Here is a 25,931-nt window from a genome sequence, read left to right on the forward strand (position 1 = left end):
AAGAGAAACTAGAGATTGTGCTTTCCTCGTTGAGATTATCTTCTTTTAATAAAATGGATTAAATCCCTTTAAAACATACTTGTTTCCAAATACATGAATATCTGGCATTTTATCCCAAAAACCCAAATCTATACTGAAGAAGATTTTTTTTTGTTATAGGAAGAATAAAATATTTATCATAGAAATGATGTAGAAGTTGAAAGGGGTGAAAGGAGGAGACTCAACCCCCAATATAAACCTTATGTTTCATATTGTGAAAGATTGTGTGTGTGTGTGTTCTTGTGTGTATTCACAATGTCAGATATGATCACACAAATATCTGTGTATATATGTTAATTTCCATAACTTTCCATTTAAATTGACTTCTGATTGGTAGAGCACACTCAGTGCTAATTAATAAATTGTTTCAAAGCCACTTGACAACTTTTGTTAGAAAGTTCATGGTAGAATGTAAGACATTTTCTGACTAAGATTAGGCTTTCTCTTTTTAATTTGTACTTTATCAATAGCTAGCAATATCCAGTGAGACAGAGACATAGAATATTCAAAACTAAACCTTTTGCTTTGTGACACTTTCTGCTTTACAGCATGACTGTTTCTTTGCAGGAGTGGGATGAGAGAATCATTTTGAATATCACTAAAACATTTTCTGGCCTTTTTTGAATAATCTTCAAAAAAGTCCCTTTATACATATAAGAGCTACTCTCTTGATAAGACAAGATTGCTCACCACACAATTATTATGTGGCTCCCTTGTTCTCATAAGGTATCTGCTTATGTGGTGTTGAACTAAATCTCACTGAAGCAGCTGAAGGATGTGTTGTACTCAGTAGAGGATGCCTTCATTTCTCCTTCATTCTCAGGAACACAGATGGTTCATTGTTCCAGCACATCTATTTCTTCTCTAGATAGTTTTTTTTTATGGCTAAAATCTGTGATAGGTTGCAGCATTTTTAACAGTGTATCTTTTTTTCCCCTTGCTGTTCCAGTTTTGTCACTGTCTGTAGTGCCAACTTTGTCTTCCTTGGGTCTCATACAGAATTCATATAAGACAAGAGAAGGAAGGCTGAGTTTAACTAAGGCCTGGCAAGGGGAAAAAATAACAAAGTACAGAATATATTGTGAAATGCAAGTGCTCTTCATACCTGCCCCCAGTATTCCTCAGCTGGCTTCCGCCCATTCAAAGAATGTGATTGGAACTTTGGATACAATGTCACAAATCAGGAATGGAAGTGAAAATGTTTCTCTAGATAGCCATAAGAACTACGTACAGTTGGTATATTCAGGGCACAAGCTAATATTAGAAAGCTGTAGGCATTGCTTATTAGTGAACCAATCCTAATTTCCTCATCTGTAGATCAATAATCAAACCACATTCTTTCATATTTGATATATGATAAGAATTTGGGCTGCAGCATAAGTTGCACTGAACTAAGTCCTAAGGAGCTTATATCCCATTTTCAAAAGTGACTTTGCACCAGATTTTCAAAAATATTTAGATACCAGAACACCTTTTGAAAATCTAGCATTTGGGAGCCTAAATCCCATTGATTTTCAGTAACACTTAAGCTCTTAAGGTCCAGATCCTCAAAAATATTAAGGCACCTAACTCTCATTGAAACCATGTGGCTTAAATAAATCAAGCTGCATTTCCACTGAGACTGTGATAGCTGTATTATCAGTTTGTAATCTATCAGGTCTCTTCAAAACCATCTTCAATAGTTTTTGGAAGTTTAGTCCCTTTCTGTAAAGTCTCTCGTTGAATAAAGTGCATGATATGTTTTGATCAAAAGTCCTCATTGTCCGCACATATCTCAGCATGCTTATGGTAGTTGGATGCAAAGGCAGAGATATAGGGCCAGATTTCCAGCTTGTATGAATAGCATAATTACACTGAAGCCAGTGGAGCTACACCAATTTGCAACAGCTGAAGGGCAGAACCATAATCTTCAAGAGTTCCACTAACTGTCTTTGGATAGCTGAGACATCGATCCTTCTTTCTCAGTTAGCTAAATGTGATGTTGATGCTTATGGAAGAATTTCTGAACTCCCCCAATATATTTTAGGTATTATACTACTTTTTAAATGAGGTATAAATAGTGTGCTGAACAGCCAGAAATCAGAATTTTAGGGTGATTCCACCTGATAAATTCTCTAGAGTTTTTAATTTTATTTTCATTGTTTGAACAAATAGCAAAATTCCTCCCTGTCACACTTTTCTCTGCCTTCTTCGATTAGCATTTCTGGCAACTTGGCCACAATATTTGGTGGTTTTTCTAAGAGATGCATAATCAGTAGCATTAAGTAAGAAGACTTCTTTTTCCTGGCTAGATGCTTATAGCCATTATGAGATCATTTTTCATGTTTCACCAGCCATTTTGCATTAATGTCCATGTTGAGATTTTTAATTTTTTTTCTCTGATTTTTTTTTTCTGTCTTTACGTACAACATCAGGTAGTGGATCTGAAGTTTCAGTCTGTCTGGAGAGGTCTATCTATCCAGGGTGAAGTGTTCCAGTCATTTCTTTAAACTGTTCATTTTGTGTTTTATTTTTACTAACCACTAGCCTATGTGGTTAGTAAAAATAAAAAAAAGAAGGGGGCTTCAATTTTCTTATCACATCTCTGCCTTTCAAGATGTTTTATGGCATAATCACTGGTTGATCTTTCTGTAATTTTTTGGGAGTTTGAAGACCAACAGATACCACTCCAGATTGAAATGGATGTTTAAAATAATTTAAATTATCATTGCAGCTTTATTTTGCTAACCACATTGGCATAGAAAATGTCTTGACTTTGCAGTATTACCAAACTTACTGGTGTTCCGCTTTTCATTCAATGGCACGTTTGATCTTAGAGAATCTGAATTTTCCGGGCATGAATCCTCTGTTTTTCTACTTAACTCTTTAGAGTGCTTGTATTTTACTTTACTTTCAAAGAATAATGTGTTTTCCTTGTGTTATGTCACTTGTTCCTGCCACTTCTATCAACTTGAGGCATGTTAAGTCAGATAAACTCATACATTGATGTTTGGTCTTCACTAAACACTAATCACCTCTTTGCAGTATTGAGCAGCAGCATGTAGAATAACAAATAACCTCCTTGTGAATTGTGAAGACTGAAAAGCAATATGAGCTAGCTTGCTTAATACAGAACAATGCTATCAGATGCCCAGCCCACTTGGCAGATGTTTTTAGGTTCTAGAAAGCCAAGCCTCCGTAACAATTTGCATACCCCTCTATTCACTATCCAATAACAATGAATTACATCCATAAGTCGTATCTTTCTATCCATTCCCACAGCCTTCTAGTCTAGGGTGCTGCGTTAATCGTTAAGTTTATCATTTCCTAACTGGCATAACAAGAATCTTGAACACTTCCATTCTACCTATTTTAGAATTACTTTACAGATAGAAATTAGAGCCCAATGAGTCAGATCCTTATCTGTGCTGAGTTCACACTTGGCACTGCTGAAGAGAGAGCACAGGAGGCAACTGGGGACCAAAACCATGCTTAGCATAACTTGGAGCAGTCTGGCCAGAAAGCCTGCTGCGCTGGCTGAGAATCTGGCAGAGCACTATGAGCTCTACCCCTGACATTCCCCCTCTTCAGCATGGCACACTCCCTGTGTGAAGTGGATAGAATGTGGTGGAGAGCTGGGTATACCTTAGTGAGGGCATTACCTAGTTATCTGCCCCATTGGGGTAGCTTTCCAGGGGCTTTGGGTGCTGTTAGCACAAATCACATAGGGCCAAGAGTCTCACTCTGATGTTTCTAGTTTTAAAAAGCCTTTAAATTATGTGTATTATGTAAATGAAAACATTTCAGAGTCACAGAGAAGCCTTTTTTTTTTTAAAACGGGGAGGGGGAATTCCTTGAAAAACCCAACAAATCTTTTAAAAAATGTTTTTGTTTTCATTTTTCTCCAAAAACAAAACTGGGTTTTTCACACCCATACATATAAGTGCTAATATCCTTCTGCTATTGTATGCTAACATTTTAAAATGTATTGCAAGTGCTTTCTGTCTAACTGTTAAATAACCATATGTGTCTTGTCCTGCAGCTACCCTGAAATGCTCTCAAGACAAATTGCACAAGAAAGCCCTTCAAACTTTGGAGAGGTGAGAAAGAGCCTGACTAGCTGCTGTTTGCTTTTGCTCTTTGGATGAATCCAAAATAATTCTTTAGTTCTTTAAAAAATATATATGCTCTTCAAAAAGCTTCAACATCTCAGTTTTTAATATAGTACATAAGAATGCGCATATTGGGTCAGACCAATGGTCCATCTAGCCCAATATCCTGTCTTCCAACAGTGTTCAGGACAGTTATCAAGTGATCCATCCCCTGTTTTCTAGTCCCAGATTCCAGCAGTTAGGGGTTTAGGGACACTCAGAGCATGAGGTTGCATCCCCAACCATCTTGACTATTAGCCATTGATGGAGCTATCCATCAGTTTGAAGCACTTAGAGAAGAGGAAGGTGATCAGGAACAGTCAACATGGATTCACCAAGGGCAAGTCATGCCTGATCAACCTGATTGCCTTCTATGGTGAGATAACTGGCTCTGTGGATATGGGGAAAGCGGTGGATGTGATATATTTTGACTTTAGCAAAGCTTTTGATACAGTCTCCCACAGTATTCTTGCCAGCAAGTTAAAGTAGTATGGATTGGATGAATGGACTGTAAGGTGGAGAGAAAGCTGGCTAGATTGTCGGGCTCAAAGGGTAGTGATCAACGGCTCGATGTCTAGTTGGCAGTTGGTATCAAGCAGAGTGCCCCAGGGGTCAGTCCTGGGGCTGGTTTTGTTCACCATCTTTATTAATGATTTGGATTATGGGATGAATTGCACCCTCAGCAGGTTTGCAGATGACACTAAGCTGGGGGAAGAGATAGATATGCTGGAGGGTAGGGATAGGGTCCAGAGTGACCTAGACAAATTAGAGGATTGGGCCAAAAGAAATCTGATGAGGTTTGACAAGGACAAATGGAGAGTCCTGCACTTAGGAAGGAAGAATCCCATGCACTGCTACAGGCTTGGGACCGACTGGCTAAGTAGCAGTTCTGCAGAAAAAGACCTGGGGATTACAGTGGACAAGAAGCTTGATTTGAGTCAGCGGTGTGCTCTTGTTGCCAAGAAGGCCAACGGCATATTGGGCTGCATTAGTACGAGCATTGCCAACAGATTGAGGGAAGTGATTATTCCCCTCTGTTCGGCACTAGTGAGGCCACACCTGGAGTATTGTGTCCAGTTGTGGTCCCTCCACTACAGAAGGGATGTTGACAAATTGGAGAGAATCCAGCAGAGGGCAATGAAAATGATTAGGGTGCTGGGGCACATACTTGTGAGGAGAGGCTGAGAGAACTGGGGTTATTTAGTCTGCAAAAGAGAAGAGTGAGGGATGATTTGATAGCAGCCTTCAACTACCTGAAGGGGGGCTCCAAAGAAGATGGAGCTCAGCTGTTCTCAGTGGTGGCAGATGACAGAACAGGAAGCAATGGTCTCAAGTTGCAGTGGGAGAGGTCTGGGTTGGATATTGTTTAATAGTGTTTCCTTAGAAGGGTGGTGAAGCACTGGAATGGGTTACCTCAGGAGGTGGTAGAATCTCCATCTTTAGAGGTTTTTAGGGTCAGGCTTGACAAAGCCCTGTCTGGGATGATTTAGTTGGTGTTGGTCCTGCTCTGAGCAGGGGGTTGGACTAGATGACCTCCTGAGGTCCCTTCCAACCCTGATATTCTATGATTCCATGAACTTATTTAGTTCTTTTTTTTTACCTACTTTATACTTTTTGCCTTCACAACATCCCCTGGCAAACGAATTCCACAGGTTGACTGTACATTGAGTGAAGAAGTACTTCCTTATGTTTGTTTTAAAGCTGCTCCCTATTAATTTAATTGGGTTCCCGTGGTTCCTGTGTTATGTGAAGAGGTAAATAACACTTCCCAATTCATTTTTTCCACATTATTCATTTTACAGACTTCTATCATGTCTGTGCTTAGTCATCTCTTTTCTAAGCAGAACAGTCCTAGTCTTTTTAATCTCTCCTCACATGGAAGCTATTCCATTCCCCTAATCGTTTTTGTTGCTCTTCTCTGTAAATTCTCAAATTTTATTATATCTTTTTTGAGATGGGCAACCAGAACTGCACACAGTATTTCAGGTGTGGGGGTACCATTGATTTATAAAGTGGCATTATGATATTTTCTGTCTTACTATTAATCCCTTTCCTAATGGTTCCTTTCTTTAACTTTTTTGACTGCCACTGCACATTGAGTGGATGTTTTCAGAGAACTATCCACAATGACTCCAAGATCTCTTTCTTGAGTGGTAACAGCTAACTTAGATTCTAACAATTTATGCATAGAGTGGGATTATGTTTTACATTGTGCATTATTTTGCACTTATTAACACTGAATTTCATCTTCCATTTTGTCACCCATTTGTGAGATCCATTTGTAACTCTTTGCAGTCAGATTTGGAGTTAACTATCTTGACTAATTTTGTATCACCTGCAAATTTTGCCACATCATTGTACACCCACATTTCCAAATCATTATGAATATGTTGAACAGCACTGATCCCAGTACAGTTCCTTGGGACATCCCACTATTTACCTCTCTCCATTGTGAAAGTTGACCATTTATTTCTAATCTTTGTTTCCCATCTTTTAACCAGTTACTGATCCATGAGAGGACCTTCCCTCTTATCCCATGACATATTACTTTGCTTAAGAGCCTTTGATGAGAGACCTCGTCAAAATCTTTCTGAGTGTCCAGGTACACTATATCAGCTGGATCACCCTTGTCCACATGCTTGCTAACACCCTGAAAGAATGTTAGTAGATCGGTTAGGCATGATTTCCTTTACAAAAGCTGTGTTGATTCTTCCCCAGCATATTGTGTTCATCTGTGTTCGCTAATTCTGTTCTTTGCTATAGTTTCAACTAATTTGCCTGATACTGAAGTTAGGCTTATGGACCTGTAATTACCTGCGCAGAGCTGGGACAGCACACTAAATGAACACACACACAGCCAACATCTGACCACACCAGGATCACTCTGGAGCCTTTTTTACATTAGCTATTCTGGTACAGAGGCTGATTTAAGTGATAGGTTACATACCACAATTAGTATTTCTGCAATTTCATACTTGAGGTCTTTCTGGTGATGTATTCATATTTAATTTATCAATCTGTTCCAAAAACTCCTCCTTTGAAATCTCAATCTGGGACAGTTCCTCAGATTTGTCAACTAAAAAAAATGGCTCAGGTGTGGGAATCTCCCTCACATTTTTGGCAGTGAAGACAGATGCAAAGAATTCGCTTAGCTTTTCCACAACGGCCTTGTCTTCCTTGAATGCTCTTTTAACATCCGGATTGTCTAATGGCCTCACCGATTGTTTGGCAGACTTCCTGCTTCTGATGTACTTAAAAAAAATTTTGGTCTCAGCAATAGTCTTTCCAAATCACTCCTACAATAGCAAGAATGCAGCAGATCATTTGGCTACTTTTAAAAGCTAACATTTGTGAAGTGTCACTTTTTTTCTTAAATTACAAAACAAGACAAAAATTTAGTTTTAAATCTATTATGAAAAGTTAACTGTAAGAATGACCTTATGAGGTTCCAAGTTTAATGTATCTCAAGTTAATAAGGAAAAAGTTTTTTTCCTAACTGCTAGTCTCACAAACTCTGTCTATCTTAGCCGTTTTAAAGTACGTGTCATCAGGGCTTCTAAACTCAACATAGGGTCTTTAAGTAAGACTGAATTCTTTTCTTCTTGCACATCATCATCTATAACAGAGATTCTGCAGGTCAAAAATCTGTCCTTGGTTACACCTGGACAATTGCTTTCTATTCAGGGAGTTTGTGCCGATTGACTCTGTAATTGTATCTTGGTTAACAGTTCTGTTGATGTTACGCAAGAAAGAATAGAATCCATCTCACTCGCTGTCATCTATGCTGGCTCTGCAGCAGTAATAGTATATAGTAGTAAAAACTTATTTTTGTCACTAAAGTCAGCAGGTGTGACTCTGGATACTCACCACGTGGTAATCTGAAGAGCAAGAAGTTGCCACTTTTACTAAGTCTCTTTTCTTTTAAGTAACACGTACCTAGACTTACGTCGTAACTCCATGACAGTGCTATTTCCATGTAATTGCTATGCAGCCTTGCTTTTTAACTGTATTTATTTTTATTCTTTGACCTTTCCCACTGACTGCGACTTGTTTTCGTGGTATCTTAACTCTAGCTAGGATACAGATAAGACTTTAGACAAACATCAGATACTCATAGTTCAGCCAAGCCGGGGCATTACAAGAGTCAGCCAGCTAACACCCTGTGTCTCAGAGTATTTATGTTTATCAGTTCCAAAGTACATGTCGACCCTCAGCCCATGATTTAGAATCCCGAAGCCATCCTTAAACACGGGTCTCTCAGCAGGAAGCCTAATTCCATCAGTTTGATTTTTTTTAATGCCCTTTAAGGGGATGCTGAACAACAAAATAGCAGCTCTTCTTTCTTTCCCAAGCCATTGTCTATCAATGTTCACATACACCCCTGTGAACTTTCCCCCTTTTTTTTATTGTTAAAGGGACTATTGAATATTTTATAACTACGTAAAAAACAGGCAGCCCATCCTACTCCAGTAGTCAGGATCAGGGTTGGATTTGGTCTTTGGTAAAAAGATCAGTATGTTGGTTATACACACTGCAACACGATATATCCAATATCAAATCCTAATCAGATGACTGATATCTTTGGTGTGGCACACGCTGGTCACAGGTTCCGAGAGAAGTTCTAAACAAGCAGAGATAAAGGGCTCTCTTTGTCCAATCTAAACTAATTGATTCTAGAGCCATTAATTAAAATCATTAATGCAATTGCTTTTTTCTCATAAGCTATGACTATAGCTTTGTGGTAACTAGCATTGAAATAGTATGTGGTTTTTGTTTCCAGCAGTAACTCTTAAATCTTTTTATTAGTGAATGAATAGTTTGGCCGTACTTAGCTGCCATGCTTGTCAGTCTTTCATTTCTCCCTCATACACTCTTCAACTGCACTTGTTTATGGTAGGGCAGCACAGGTGCAGAGTTCTCTGTTGGTTGGAGTACAGCCCAGAGAGTTAGAAAACATCTGTTTGGTATGATCAGCCTTTCCTGTTGTGTAAAGGTATTACTGCAAAAGAGCACTAGGAGATGAACTAGCTGTGTCGGCCGCAGTGGAGTCGGTAAAAATTTTAAGAGTGTTATCTGAGTGACCCTTCAAACATCCTGAAAGGAAACCCAAATGATGGGATTCTGATTTTGGGGCTTCTTGGGCTCCTGAAATACAAATAGCGGTAAAAACACCAGCAGTGAATGCTTTTTATTTTCCGTATTAACCCCTCTCTGTTTGTAGAACTCTCATTAAAACATCCAGGAAGAGAGAAAGGGAGCTGCTGTTTTGTTTTACTGTCAGAAGGCAGTTAGAGTGTTACTTCAGTTGGCCTAACTCGCTTAAAACAGTGTCACAAAGGATGCAGTTCATGAATTAGATGCTGCCGATTTGCACAGCCCTCTTCTCCATCATAGTCAGATAGCTAAAGGCCCTGCCATAACTCATCTATTGCACACTGTCAAAATGGTGTTCTGCAAGTGTGTGAAGCTTAGCATCTGGCTGTATAAAATCCTGATGCGTGGCGTTTTTATTGCTGTTCCTGCTGTCTGGTTTCATGAGCTTGGCACAGCTGGCAGAGCACTCACATACTTCTCTCTCCCATTACTATCTGCTCTGCACTTGTGGGAGTAGAATTCTTCTTGGAATATGGTTTTATATATAAGTAATTTGTGGCTTCCTTCTGGCAGAGAAGATTATGAAAAGTACAGTATGACACTCACTTCCCTTTTCTTATTGTTCATTTGTTTTTACAGAGCACATCAGTTGGCCCCTGAAGACCACCAAATCATCCTCTACGTCTCGTTGCAGCTGGCTCTTGTCAGACAGGTATATGCAATACTGGCAATTTCAGTATAGTCAGCTATTGAGTCACTAGAAGCTGGCGGAGTGACTCAACAGAAAGAAACCAAACCCAATCAGAGTCATCACTGTTTTTTCCTTATTGAACAAGGTTGATACCAGGAAATCAAAATAAGTTCACATAAATGTAAGCAGAAACTCCCCAGCTTGGGGCTCATTGCAATCCTGTTGCCAAGCACGATTGTTCAAAGTCATTCATCCAGGGTTGTATCCCAAGGAGTCCCCTATAGGTCCTGCTCTAAGCAGGGAAGGGAAGAGTGAAGGTGAGCTAGAGGTGTTTAATTCTTGTTCCTCACGAACCAGGAAGTACCCTGCCCCCTGTCATAGTCCCCTCCTACCCAAACGCTGTCTTGTTCCTGGTAAGGTACTATATCACACCAATTCTCAGATTATCCTTATTAAGGACTTGCTTCTTCCATCATTCAGCATCTTTAGTTAAGATTTCTGTGGGCTCTGGAAACCTCCAGGCAATAGGATTATTTGGCAGTTAAATGTGACTGCAGGTTTTAGCTCAATAAAACCATGCTGTGTTAAAGAAAAAGTTTCTTTTTTTCTTTTCAAAGCCAATACCTTTTATTTAAAGAAGTCCATGTTTATTAAGAACCCTCTTAGATAGATTTGAAAATTTGATCAGCTTATTTTCCTTCCTTAGCAGGCTTTCTGCTCACTGCAGATTACTTTCCCTAGTCTATACCACAGAGTCAAACAGTCAGATACTTCTTACTTTCCCAAGATAATTAGGTGAGCTGTTTGTTCATTAGGTTAAACTAATTGGTCCAAGTGTGCATACTCTTAATGTCACTTTTGTAACACTTTCATAATAAGAGCAGTGTGCTGCAAGGTTGAATACAATAGAAAGGATCGTTAAAACAGCTGATTTGACCTTGTCATCAACTACTGTATGCCTGACAGTGCAGATTACTCAGGCCTTTCATTCAAACAATATCCAGCTATTCTTCTTTTGGTGATAGTTTTTGGATATTCATTAAGGCCGTCTGATCTGCTTCTTCCTTGAATAAAAATGCTAAAAGATTATTGTAATAGATATTTTCAATCACTACTCTTAAAAATAAGTGAGATTTTCTTTGTAATAATTTCCTCCTCCTCCTCCCCCCTACCCCTCCGCCCTGTTATTAACTCATCGGGTTTTAAGTTGTTTCCCTTTCTCTTTTCCAGGTATTAGTCTTAATGTTGCTGTTCACCTCTCATTTCATCATCTCCCTCTCCTCTTGTTTTTTTCATTCAGTCTGTTATTCCCCCACCCACTTCCTTTATCTCTTTCCCACCTGTATGTTTCTCCTTGACATTCTACCACTTTTCTCCAATTAGTAGATGTATGAGCCCTATACCTCTGTTGTGTCAGTCTGGTCCTTGCTATGCTGCTTCTGTTCTTCTCCATCTAGAAGGGTATAAATCTTTAAAGCATGCTTGGAGCGAGTAGAGATACCTGAGACATCTTTATTTTTAGACTGCTGTAAAATATCCTGTTCTTCTTTTGCCAATTTAGTTAATGATAAACATTAGGTAATGCATTTTTAATATCCTTAATTATTTAAAGTATCTAACATATTCTTTTTCTGATTAACTGCAGTATAAATCATTTATTTATTTTTTAACCTCTGACTGATTGTATTAACTACTGAATATCACAAAACTTTAATTGGGGTGTAACAAAGTGCTAAGAAATAATGAGTCCAATCCTGTGCAGTTGGCCATAAATGTCTATTGCTGAGAAAAATCAGATCTGTGGTTTTCATAGTCAGTTACTACTACTAATAATTCCTAGCTCTAATATAGCACTTTTCATCCATAGCGCTCTCAACGCCCTTTACAAGTGAGGTCAGTAGCATTATCCCCTTTTTATTGATTGGGAAACTGAGGCACAGAAAATAAATGACTTGCTCAACGCCACCCTGCAGGCCAGTGGCACAGTCAGGCATAGAACCAGGTCTTCTAAATCCTAACCCAGTTCTCTATCCACTAGGCCACACTGCACTGAATAAGATATCTTAAATGCAGTTGAAAAATACAGGTCTCAAACGCCCATAGATTGATGAAAATGTTCTGTTTGGTTTTTGTTTTAATGGCGCAAGACCACCAATTTAGCCAGTGGGGTGCTAAGGAAGTTGGAAAAACTCCCTAGCCTGAGAGGCCTCCCTGGAATATTTTCAGCAGTGTATGTTTCTGCTATGTACTTAAAATCACTGTCTGGGAAGGGAGAAGGGAAACAGAAAAAAACTCAACCTTTCCTCCCTCACAAGAGCAAGAAATCAAAGTAAGGTGGGGTGATTAGAACTGTTCCTCAGGGTGGGGATGGAACAGGACTGAGGACCTTCAGCCACCAGAGAGAATGGCGATGTTATATTAGACATCCACATTTGATTGTGGTGGTGTTTTTCTAGGGCCTGATTCCAAGACCACTGAATCAGCGAAAGACTCCTGTTGACTTCAGTAGGTTTTAGATCAGTCCCTGGGGCGTATTTTGGAACATTTTTCAACGAAATTCATCTCGATTTAAAAACGCTCAGATCTATAAGGAGAGTTTTATTTTATCTCCCTCCCCCCAAAACTTGAAGTACCTGGCCAAGGCCAGTATTTGCAGGTGTTGGTTACTCCCAGGCAGGTCTCTTTTGGCAGTCAACCAAGGAAATTGACAAATGAGACTTCTAGCTCTCAACCCCAGGGTGCTATTTGTGTTCCTCCTCCTGTTTCTGTGGTAACAGAGTTTTCATCAGCAAAAGCAAGGTAGAGTGAACATTTTAAAATGTCACTCTGAAAAGTCAGCATTAAAAGTCTTGCCATGTTTTTGCCAGTCTGTTTCCATGGAAATAGGACCCCACTGAGGAGTCAGAACTCCTGTTAATTTTCGGTCCCGGTTCCAATGTTTTGTGCCGAGTCCCAAGTAAATTTATGTCAGATCCGTAACAACCACAAACAGACCATTTTAAAACTTGCATTGATGTTGTTTTATTTGATTTGACCTTCCTTGCTGTGAAAACAGGAGTGGAAAGGCAGCCAAAGGATTAGAGCACTCACTGATCAACTTCATCTGCTGGCTGCCAATGAAGACCTGGAGTTTCAAGGGGTGATTTCCAGAAAGCATCTACAAAGTTCAAGAGTGTCTGTACTTAAATAAGGGAAAAGTGAATACAAAATAGTAGGGAAAACATCTTTAAGCTATTTCTCCTACAGTCCTTTTTATTTTTTCCCCCTTTTAACATGATTTCAGGGAGAACAGATTGGCTAAAATTCCTGTGGTGTCTGCTGTGGTAGAGAAGAGAGAGGACTCAGTTATAATATATAAACAACTGGATCCTGGGTTTATAGAAATAAGCTTCTTACGCAGAGGCGACACGTAACTGTGGGTAGTGGGGGGCACAGTTGAAAGGTTGTGTGGAGGCACATGGCTATCCCACACATTGCTTCCACCTCCACCCCCTGAAACTTGATATGTATGTAGACAACATATACTGGCAACTGCCTCCTGCTGTCTGTCCTGTGGCTGCCCAGCCCCTTGCAGCCATCCCTTCCTGCCTGAACTATCCTCAGTCAATTTAGCAAGTGTTCAAAACAAGGCCAACAAAAGGGGCAACACAGTTGGGCTGCACAGTGCCCCATGCGCCATCAGGGCGGGTGGCACCAGGGTGGGGTGGTGCTTGGGGCTGGATCATTCCAGTGAACAGGAATTTCAGTTTATAGTTCTCCAGGGTGGAATTTCACTATCAGTCACTTTTTGTTAGAAGGGGGAATGTGACACCCCCCAAATCACCCCCTTCTCCTTGATAGGCACCTTGGAGGCTGCTGCTGTTTCAGTGCTCAGCCTGCAGCCAGCCGCCCTGGTGCTTCCTCCCTCCCCATACTGTATGGACACATGGTGAGTGCCGCCTCCAGGGGGAGCTGCTGCCTCCTCACTGCTGGGCGTCCTAGCGAGAGGCGTCCTGAGAAATCTGGGGGCGGGGCATGTTACCCCGTATACCCCCACACTCACGTCACCTGTGTTCTTATGAGACTCCTGGACGCAGACAGACCTTGTAGTTTGATTGTCTCTGCTAGTTCTCAGACTGACCAAAACGCCCTGAGTTTCATCACACAGTTTCTGTGTGTCCTGGCTTGGACTTCTGATAGCAATCGAATTACCATCCTGTGCAAATATACCAGCTTCCCGTGCAGTAAGAGCTAAATATAGGCCCAAGTCATAACAATTTGGATCCTCGCTTTGCTAAAGCTCTGGGTGTTTAGTATTTTGGTTCAAGGCTATTTCTAATGGGAAATTTTGCTAGCCAATGACATTTCTCCTTTCTATAATCCCCATCCTATAGCATGAAATAATGGGCACTGCAAATGCAAAAGATTAATGACCTAAAACTCACAGTTGATACAGAAGTTGGCAGGACTGGGGTTGGTAAGTCATGTAATCTAAGGGGCCTGAAGTCATTGCATCTGAAATATTATACTTGAACCACTATAAATATAAAGATATATTCTGCCATTGCAAATTGCTTTTAAAGTCTTCATACTTCATGCATATGAGCAGGAGGAGAAAGGTAACCTCCCAGCCTGTTTGTTAAGCAGATGTGTATCAAAATAAACCCTAAAATAGGAGGCAATGTTGTAAATGTTCTCCTCTGTGGCAATTTTTGCAAGTGCTCGAAGGCACCAGCTCTGTTTTATAGCAATATCTTTGTGGCTTAGTCATTGCAACATGCACAATATTGTACATATGTGTCCTGCAAAATGTTTTTGATGTATTTATTAACAGAATAATGAATCAGATAATGGTAGCATCTTCCTATCGTAGGCCCTGCTAGGACTTGCGGTGCAGCTGAGATGGGATTGCTGTTAAGGCAGCACTGGCAGGGAATTTGAGCTGGCAACCTACCTACGGTACAGCCATGGAGTTTCAGAACCCCATCTGGGCTTCAAACTTCCAGGCTTCCCATAGCTACTCAAATGAATAAGCTGTGGCATCTGTCAATAGATAATTAGTCTCTGCCTTTCCAAAGAAGTTTGCATTGACTGCTGCCAAGTATCTTGGTATTATTGTTCTGGAAATTTACCTCATAGTTTTGCTCTGTCTGGTCTATTGCAAGTTGACTTGTATAATGCTTCCAGTAAAGGAGTAGAGTCTGTTGACATTAAGTGCTATTTTTCTCATCTGTTTGTCCACTGTTCCTAATTATGCAGTAGGAGGAGGATTCTGTGTGGGTACTAACATTGTTACTGTGCTAAGAAACCCTTTCTGACTCTACTTAAATAATAAAGTGGTAGGCATGGTTAATATGAAAAAAATCAGATCTTTCCTTATGACTTTGATAAACACCAGGAAGGTTCCAGGTATAGCCCATTTTTTTGCTATCAACCTGAAGGTTGCGTCGCCAGGTATTTCTTGGGCGGCCTCTTTTCCGCTTGCCTTGGGGGTTCCACTGCAGTGCCTGTCTGGTGATGTTGGTTGGCTGCTTGCGTAGTGTATGTCCTATCCAGCCCCACCTTCTCTTTTCTAATAGAAGAGAAGACTGGAGATCTCTGGGCCCATGCCCATACCGGTGGGGGGGTGTGGGCATGAATGAATGAAACACCAGGAAGATCTTCTAATTTTGTTACTACATTTTTTGTGCGGGGAGGTGTAGGTGTTACTTTGGAAGATATTGGATTAAACAAATGAAAGTTAGTTTCTTTAGCCATTCAGATAAATGGAACCTCATTTTCTCTAGAGAATTTTTAATCAATCCAATGAGAAGTTGGAATAAAGGTAAATCTAGAATAAGGAGAAAGCCAACAAATCAGATAGCTCTTGTCCTGGGTCTTAGCATTTTTTGGAACTGAAGGGAAGAGTCATCCATCAGAGATGTAAATGCTGAAAGAAAGGGCTTATCCTACAGATGAGTGAAAAATATGCTTAAACTGCATTCATTTTTGAAGGAATGACCATGGCTGATGTTATGCCACCTTAGTGCAGCAAATGCTGGTTAGAGAGTTTCTGATTTCCTTATTTAAGACCATTAGTGAACGCTAATTCTGGGTGATTTAATCCCAAATCCTCGCGCCTTGGAAGATGTTCTATATGGTGACAAAATTCCTCCATAAAACTTGCTACCAATAACCAAGGAACAAGATTTCTATTCAGAACTTCCTTTGTAAACAGACAGCATAAAGATAGGATGTCAGACCACATAGACTGGATGTTGCATTTGCATTCATTATAGACGTTAAGGTTTCCACCAGGTGGGAACTTGATTCTAATGATGTTCCTCTGTTGTATGTGTCAGGATTGCATTTTACCTTGCAACTAACAGAGACATTTCTCCTTCGTGACATTGTTCTGAATCTTAAGCATATTTTACCCTTGTACTTTCATCATTTACATCTCACTTTCCTGGGCCAAATCATGAGTGGCCTTGTGCAGTGATCATAAGACACAAAGTACATCAGAAAAAATGTATATGTTCATACCATGCAAAGAGACCCTGGCAGTTCCCCACGATTGAACATGGAGATGGGGATTGGTCACATTAGGGGTATGGCTATTGGGTTAGTGCACAGCATGGAACCACAAAAGCCAAAGCAATAAGGGGAGTATTGGGTCATGTCTACTATTTCCACCTCTCCTGAAACCTTGCACTAGCAGCTGCATGCCACCTACTTCATACTGGGGCAAAAAACTCCTTTTCTCATCCCCAGCCATTTTGTCAGGCTTTTCTAGGCAGACAGTCCATTAATTTGGGCTGGCCGCTAAATTTCCTTCAAAAGTCAGTTTTCCCTCCACATTCCCAAGTAGGATGCCAAGATATCTAACGGTCATGAGTGTGTAACAAATTTCATACCTTTGGGAAAGGGATCAGATATGTGACTGGTAGTAAAATATTTCTTGTTTTTCAGATTTCTGATGCTATAGAACACCTTCAGGAAGCACTGAAACTGTGCAAAGATGATATGAATTCACTTCATCTACTGGCTCTCCTTTTTTCAGCCCAAAAGCACTATCAGCATGCACTCGATGTCATCAACATGGCTCTCGCTGAGTACCCAGAGAGCTTTAGGTAAGTGATGTTGCTTGCATGTATTGTCTAAAATGGTTAGGTATCTCCAGCCATGAGATCACATCTGCCTACCAGATCCCTCATTCTTACACAAGGGCCTGATTCTCTGTATTACTCTAGTTTTACACCAGTTGAACTCCATTGCAATTACACTGGTATAAAACTAGAGTATCAGTGAAACATTAGGCTCAATGTATTATTCTGTGTACTGTCTCAAGAGCCTTTCTGATAGATTAATTATGTAATGGGTAAATCAGGGTTTATTTGATGTATTTGTCTTTGTATAATTTTTCTTACACGTGACTATCTGTACTTTTTCATATGCTTTTTTAATATAAATGTAGAATGAGCATGAGACAAATATAAAATTACCTCCTCCCAAATAGTTTGATATTTTGAAGAACTTCCTGGTTAAAGGGAAACTAATTATAGGCTGTGGATAATTCTTCAGACTTTCACCATTTCTTTGATACTTTTGTATGACCTGATTTGTGGGAATAGTCTAGTTTGGGAGGAAAGATGGTCATGTATTGTAACGTACAGCTGGAGGGAATAGCTTGGCGTCTAAGACCCAAGTTTGAAATAACAGAGACTACTTGGAGTCATAGGTTCAAATTGCACCACCGTTGATTCAGCCTTTCATCCTTCTGAGGGAGACAAGTTGAGTTCCTTGCGGTTTATTATGTCATGGCGTTTCAGATGAGATCTTAAAAACAGAGGTGTTGTCATTAAAGATACCATGCTATTTTTTGGTAGAAATAGGGGCTGGTTCAATATCTCGCTCCATTCAGAGCTCGCCTGTATTTCTCTGGGTTTTTTTAATATAGCTTGGGTGTTTTATCAATTACTGCCTTTTGCAATTGACTTTAGTATCCTTGCCTCATTCTTGAATCTACTCAACACATGTCCGGAGTTGTAGCCTTCTGTGCACACTGTGTGGTAGAGAAAGTGAACATTATAATTTTTGCTACTAAAGTTAATTCCTTCTACCAACACCGGTTCAATACATTCACATATATATGGTTGAGCAAGGAAATACTGTAGTAGCTATTGTGATATATCATATCTTTTAAGATAGTTGTCATAATAAAGTCCTCATACCTCTACAGTCAGAAGTCAATTGTTCCTAGGGAACTATGAACACTAGAAGGTAGCTAAGATTAAGACTGCAGCAAAGACTACGCTATCCATTTTTGTTAGGAACAGAGGATTTGCCATATCAGATCAGACAACTGCTTCATCTAATCCTGTATCCTACCTCTGCCAGTGTCCAATGACTTACACTTCATGGGAAGGCAAAGAAACCAAACAAAACATGAGCACCTGGCCAGCTGTATAATGCTAAATATGAAGGGGAAATTCCTTTGTGACCTCTGAGGCAAACAAATTACTCTGACGCATGAGAACAGTATGTTCTCCTACCCTTCTGAGACTCCCTGGCTCAGCGTAGAGGGGCAAGCCCCCATAAGAGTGCCACATGAGTTTGGATGGTGGCGGTGGTGGGACAGGCAGTATCTATTAATGGAGAGTGGATAGTGAAAGCTGCAGGGCCTCAGACCCATCCCCACTCCTGAACACACTACAAACACACTGTCACATGACTTCTTAAAAGCAGCCCCCCTTCACTCCCTGCGTCTGTTGAGCCCTAATGTAGCTGGCTGTGAGAATAGATCTCATGTACAAGGGTACAGGCTTAATTCCTGGCTTCTCTTCTCTGCTGCTCTGGCTCCCCCAGCCTTGTTGGCACCACTGGATGCCCCCACCCCAAGCAACATGTAGCCATCTGGTAAAGTGAGGGAATGGAGAGAGGTAACAGAACCACCAGAAGGGGGTAGAAGAAGAGCCAGCAAAGAGAACAAAGTATAAGAAGAAAAAGGAAAAAAATATACAAAAGAGAAAGAGACAAGCCGGGTGGGAGGGAAGAGGTGAGAAAAGGAGATGCCAGAAAGAAAAAGAACAGAGAAAGGATAGACCATGGCAACTGTGTTGGACATGGTGCAAGGGAACGGGGGTGTCCATCTGCCACTGCATCCCGAGGTGAATGTGGAGGGGCTTCACGATAAAGAAGTTGCTAATAACTGGTCTAGGTGAACTCTAGCCCATGGAAATGGAAGGAATTGAGGCTCTTACGGCAAATCGAAAGATCACATCATATTTACAGCTCTGACATCCGCAGCAGCACAGGAGCTGAACCATTGATCTTTCGTGTTTACAATCCTCTGATGAAGTAGCTGGAACTGTGAAAGGCTGACAGATGAATAGAGTATCCCCGTTGTATCTGCTAGAAGAATAATGTATCCCATCGAAGACTTGGATTATGCACCAAAGCAATCATATAGAAAGAAAACCTTCCATTTGGACTGTTCCTAACTTTTCTAGAGGTTAAAGATACAGATTCTATCCAGGCAGGCTTTATTGCTTTGTAAATATTATCCAAAGAGTGAGACCAAATTGTAGTGTAAATCTCTAGTTGCAATTGACTTGAAAGAAAACTAGTGATTTTTTTATACTACTGTTTGGGATGGCTACAGAGTAATACACAAAGTTAAACAAAAAGATTACAGGTTGGCATTAAAAACACCTGAAAATATTTCCAAATTTTCATTGATATGAATTGGGCAGCTCTGTAATGCCTTGGAGCTGCCTTTTTAATGATGGATGAATCCAGTAGGAAACAGTCTGGTGGCATGTATTAAGAAAGTAAGATCAAACCCTCATTAAGAGAGACAGGATATCCCTAGAGCCCTGGATATGACAAAGTGTAAGTATTACCTCAGTATACACACTAAACAAAAAGAATGAATAATACATAAAAAATAAAGGACTTACCTAACAAGAACTATGGAAATTTCCTGCTGTTTCCTGTGTCTCTGGCTGCGCTCTGATTTTCCTACCTTGACTTATGTAATTAGGCTGTGTGTGTAGCTGCTTCCTGCTCTTCAATTTTATACTGATTTTTTTCATATACATAGAACATTAAAAAAAAATAGTCACTAGTAAAGTATTTATCATTATCCTGGGCATACATGGCTAGATATGGAATGGAAAAGCCCCACTAACCCTTTTAGGAAGTCCAGGACCTGTAAAAAGGTCATGTTTAGGACTTAAGGGGTGAGAGAATACTACATATGTTTTGGCGGGAGAGGAGGGGCCTGTGTTTATGAGGCCTACAAATTCTGGGCCCTATGCAGTTTTTCCTGCTCACAAACAGGGAAGAATTAGTAGGGGAAGCAAAAGTGGATAGGAACCTGAGAGGCAGTGACCATAAGATGGTCGAGTTCAGGATCCTGACATAAGGAAGAAAGAGCAGCAGAATACGGACCCTGGACTTCAGAAAAGCAGACTTTGACTCCCTCAGGGAACTGATGGCAGGATCCCCTGGGAGAATAACATGAGGGGGAAAGGAGTCCAGGAGAGCTGGCTGTATTTTAAAGAATCCTTATTGAGACTGCAGGAACAAACCATCCCAATGTGTAGAAAGAATAGTAAATATGGCAGGCGACCAGCTTGACTAAACAGTGAAATCCTTGCTGATCTTAAACACAAAAAAGAAGCTTACAAGAAGTGGAAGAAATCAGGAAGGCCAAATCACACTTGGAGTTGCAGCTAGCAAGGGATGTTAAGAGTAACAAAAAGGGTTTCTTCAGGTTTCTTTCTTTAGCAATAAGAAGAAGGTCAAGGAAAGTGGGGCCCCTTACTGAATGGGGGAGGCAACCTAGTGACAGAGGATGTGGAAAAAACTAATGTACTCAATGCTTTTTTTGCCTGTGTCTTCACAAACAAGGTCAGCTCCCAGACTACTGCACTGGGCAGCACAGTAGGTGGAGAAAGAAGTGGTGCAGGACTATTTAGAAAAGCTGGACGAGCACAAGTCCATGGGGCTTGGTGCACTGCATCAGAGGGTGCTAAAGGAGTTGGCGGATCTGATTGCAGAGCCATTGGCCATTGTCTTTGAAAACTCATGGCGATCAGGGGGAGGTTCCGGATGCTGGAAAAAGGCTAATGTCGTGCCCATCTTTAAAAAAGGGAAGGAGGAGGATCTGGGGAACTACAGGCCAGTCAGCCTCACCTCAGTCCCTGGAAAAATCATGGAAGAGGTCTTCAAGGAATCAATTTTGAAGTACTTCGAGGAGAGGAAAGTGATCAGGAACAGTCAGCATGCATTCTCCAAGGGCAGGTCATGCCTGACTAAACTAATTGCCTTCTATGAGGAGATAACTGGCTCTGTGGATGAGGGGAAAGCACTGGATGTGTTATTCCTTGACTTTAGCAAAGCTTTTGATATGGTCTTCCACAGTAATAAGGTAATAATTGGAGATATACCAATCTCCTAGAGCTGGAAGGGACCTTGAAAGGTCATTGAGTCCAGCCCCCTGCCTTCACTAGCAGGACCAATTTTTGCCCCAGATCACTAAGCCCCCTCAAGGATTGAACTTACAACTGTGGGTTTAGCAGGCCAGTGCTCAAACCACTGAGCTATCCCTTCCCCCCCCACCCTGTGTTCTTGCCATTAAGTTAAAGAAGTATGGGCAGATGAATGGACTATAAAGTGGATAGAAAGCTGGCTAGATCATCGGGCTCAACGGGTAGTGATCAATGGCTCCATGTCTAGTTGGCAGCCATTATCAAGCGGAGTGCCCCAAGGGTCGGTTCTGGGGCTGGTTTTGTTCAATATCTTCATTAATGATCTGGAAGATGGCGTGGATTGCACCCTCAGCAAGTTTGCAGATGACACTAAACTGGGAGGAGTGGTAGATACACTGGAGGGTAGGGAAAGGATACAGAGGGGCCTAGACAAATTGGAGGATTGGGACAAAAGAAATCTGATGACGTTCAACAAGGACAAGTGCAGTGTCCTGCACTTAGGATGGAAGAATCCCATGAACTGCTACAGACTAGGGACCGAGTGGCTAGGCAGCAGTTCTGCAGAAAAGGACCTCGGGGTTACAGTGGATGAGAAGCTGGATATGAGTCAGGAATGTGCCCTTGTGGCCAAGAAGGCTAACGACATTTTGGGCTGTATAAATAGGAGCATTGCCAGCAGATTGAGGGACGTGATTATTCCCCTCTATTCGGCACTGGTGAGGCCTCATCTGGAGTACTGTGTCCAATTTTGGGCCCCACACTACAAGAAGGATGTGGAAAAATTGGAAAGAGTCCAGCAGAGGGCAACAAACATGATTAGGGGGCTGGAGCACATGACTTATGGGGAGAGGCTAAGGGAACTGGGATTATTTAGTTTTGCAGAAGAGAAGAATGAGGGGCGATTTGATAGCTGCTTTCAACTACCAGGGGGTTCTAAAGAGGATGGATCTAGGCTGTTCTCAGTGGTATCTGATGACAGAACAAGGAATAATGGTCTCAAGTTGAAGTGGGGGAGGTTTAGGTTGGATATTAGGAAAAACTTTTTCACTAGGAGGGTGGTGAAGCACTGAAATGGGTTACCTAGGGAGGTGGTGGAATCTCCTTCCTTAGAAGTTTTTAAGGTCAGGCTTGACAAAGCCCTGACTGGGATGATTTAGTGGGGGATTGGCCCTGCTTTGAACAGGGGGTTGGACTAGGTGACCTCCTGAGGTCCCTTCCAACCCTGATATTCTATGATTCCTCCTGTGCAAAAAGGGCTCTTACCAGGTCTGAAAAACCAGTTGTGTTCACAACAGTTTTGAATTAAATGCATCGAGTATTGGGTGCCCCAATATTTGCTCAGCTTTGTCAAGTAATTGCTGGCAGAAGCAGGTTGGGAATTGTTGTTCATTCCATCTCTACATTCTCTTTCTAAAATTTCATATCAAAGCAACTATCAATTTTAATAGTTTTGGTTTAATTTTTTTTTGGTTGGTCTTTGCAGAAATAGTTACTGTTGATTTAATGCAAATATCTAAGCAAGCCAGGAAGCATCTAATGTATATCTTGGAGACTAACAACAAGAAGGAAGTGTGTTTTGCATTGGAAATCATTTGTATTGCAGCAGCAGCCATGTGACTGTTCTTCTGACATAAAGGATAATAATAAAGTGGTTTGGGGCTTACCACAGCTAGCTTTCAAAATATGAAACACTGTACTAGATTAGAGGTGGTTTGGTGACAGCAAATGCCCTTGGCTTCCCCACCACTACATTAATTTTGTTAAGAACCTCTCTTATAATCCTCTGGTGAGATTTATTTGCTTTGGTCTGGTCCAGACTATAATTGAGGGAACAACTACTTATTATTTAGGTAATTTCATTCCTCAGGTATTATTTCTTACTACAGAGGAGGTGGCATAAAAGGAGTGTTTGCAGATGCAAAGTCAGATATGCTTCATTGGTTTGATTTTTTTGATACACGTGCACTGAAAAGGAAAATTCTTGACTGGTCTGGGCAATACTATTGTGGGTGTTGGTTGCCAACTGTGTTCATACTGCTGAGTACAGTAGGTAGAAGTATTCCTTTGGTTTTAGACCATCACAGTGACTGAGGCGTGATCTACACTTAACACCTATATTGGCATAGATAATTGGTCAGGGGAGTGAAAAAATCACACTTCCTAGCTGCATAGCTGTGCTGGCTTAACCCCCAGTGTCAATGCAGCTATTCCATCAGAAAAGTGCTTCTGTCAGCGTAGCCAATATATTTGGGGAGGTAGTGTTCCTATACGGGCAGAAAAACTCCTGTTGATGTACGTTGTGTCTGTACTGGGGGCTGTGCTGGCATAGGCTGAGGGATAATTATCCCTGAAATAAAATGAATCAGCTAGATTGTAAATTCATGGCTTAGGCTAGGTCTGCACACAGTTTTGGTGTGTTGGTAACAGTGTCGGTTGTGCTGTGATTATTATTTATTTATTTATTTTATTAACCACAATTTGAGGACTTCAATAACTCAGACATAGGTTAGGGGTTTGTTACAGGAGTGGATGGGTGAGATTCTATGGCCTGCATTATGCAGGAGGTCCGACTAGATGATCATAATGGTCCCTTCTGACCTTAAAGTCTATGAGTCTATGAGTTATATTGATACAACCCCGAGTGTGGATGCAGTAATACGTGTACAAAAATGCCTTATTCTGGTATATCTTATTCTGCTTCCTGTGTGACAAGTATAAAACACCTTTCTACTGGTAGGACTGTGTCCACTCTAGGGGTATTGTACCACTTTAACTATACAAGCATAGTTAAAATGGTACACGTTTTGTGTGTAGACAAGGCCTTAGAACATCAGATCATTATATTTGTATGGCTACAATTTGTCATTCCCCAGGCACAATGAAGCACTGGGACAACTTGAGCCTGGCCCTGGCGATGAAACAATTTGCTACAGTTCTCACATTATTGTACTGCTGGATTGGCGGATAATGATCGATCTATCGGGGATCGATTTATTGCGTCTAGTGTAGACGCGATAAAATCGATCCCCGATCGCTCTGCCATCGACTCCGGAACTCCACCGTGGTGAGAGGTGGAAGCGGAGTCGACGGGGGAGTGGCAGCGGTCAACTCCCTGCCATCCTCACGGCCAGGTAAATTGACCTAAGATACGCCGACTTCAGCTACGCTATTCGCATCGGTGAAGTTGCGAATCTTATTTTGACACCCTCCCGATCCCCCACCCAGTGTAGACCTAGCCTTTGATTCCTCCAGATTCAAGTCCTGAGGAGTCACGGTGGGGCTGAAAGAGAACTTTAAAGCCTCAGCACTTGAACATACTAGATACATTTATAAATAGACTCTGAAAACTGCTAAGGGAAGTTTCTACAAACTGGCTCATTATAGTGGCATGTTTTCAACATAGCAGTTGTAAGTGACCTGCAGATTGTTTTGATTTTTCAATGTATTAACTACACAGCTGGCAATAGAGTAACAAAAGTAAGTTTTCATATATGGAAAGATATAACTATACTATATGTATAGTGTGGGTACAAGGGCACAAAAATGTATCATACTTGTGAAATACACTTGAGTGAGAAAAACCAATTTCTATGTGGATATAGTTTTGAATATTTTCTCCTCATCCTGGCCGTGCAAATTTAGTTGTTGGTGAAAATCAGAATATGCAAGACCTTCATGTTGGATCATACTGTTTAGCCAGCCTGTGAGGGGCATATTAGGATTGATTATTATTTTAATAAAATTAACTTGAAAAAAATTGACATCGTCATTAACCATCAGTATATTCTGGAAATAGTATGAATGATTTATGTCATTTATACACTGGGAATAAACTATTTAAAAGAATACTGTCAACTTAAAATATGCATTAAGGCAGTCTCCTTACTTACGATGCTAATAATACAGGTAATAAAGCTGAAAGAATTATAAAAATACAATGTACTTTTCAGGGGTTTTGATTCATTTCCCCACTTTTGGCATTTCTTTGGCTTAGACAATTATTTAAATGAGGATGATGATTTAATTTTTTTGTTATGGTCAGGGAGCCCCAGTGGGGATCAGAGCTTCATTTTGGTAGGTGTTGTGCAAATGCATGTGAAGACACTCTGCCTTGTCCCAAAGATTTCATAAGTAATTATGACATACCCTCATCCTGCCTCCTGTTGTAACAGTAATAAATATTCACCACCTCAATTCTTAATTCCCTCTCCTGTTACATCAGAACTGGTTGCTGTGGAAGTGACTGTGAGGTCTCAGAAACTATGACTTCAGGTGACAGAGAAGCAAAAGGCATAGGTAAACTTTTAAAAACACAGATTCTATTTTTATGCAAGAGCTCCTAGCCATAAATAAAACAAATGAAGGAGGGGAAGGAGGAAATCAACCACCAAAGCAAAATTAGGTATTAGCAAACATTTGTAATGACATCAATACAATCTGATAGAACCTCACAGTGAAATTGCGTCATACTTTTTATGTGCAAAAATGCCTTGCCTGTACAGTTATCTAAAAATGCAAGGT

At 40.7% G+C, this 25,931-nt stretch overlaps 1 protein-coding gene across 4 annotated transcripts in view; it reads left to right on the forward strand.

The window, feature by feature from the left end:
- TTC7A (tetratricopeptide repeat domain 7A) overlaps positions 1-25,931 on the forward strand; it is a 282,224-nt gene that overhangs the window by 119,469 nt on the left and 136,824 nt on the right. For all 4 annotated transcript variants that reach the window (XM_039529567.1, XM_039529569.1, XM_039529568.1 and 1 more), the window contains 3 exons: positions 4,061-4,118; positions 9,903-9,975; positions 16,885-17,045. In XM_039529567.1, the coding sequence (XP_039385501.1) occupies positions 4,061-4,118; positions 9,903-9,975; positions 16,885-17,045 (292 nt within the window). The remainder of the gene's footprint in view (positions 1-4,060; positions 4,119-9,902; positions 9,976-16,884; positions 17,046-25,931) is intronic.

Source organism: Mauremys reevesii, linkage group 3, assembly GCF_016161935.1.
Source record: "Mauremys reevesii isolate NIE-2019 linkage group 3, ASM1616193v1, whole genome shotgun sequence".
Taxonomy (NCBI): domain Eukaryota; kingdom Metazoa; phylum Chordata; order Testudines; family Geoemydidae; genus Mauremys; species Mauremys reevesii.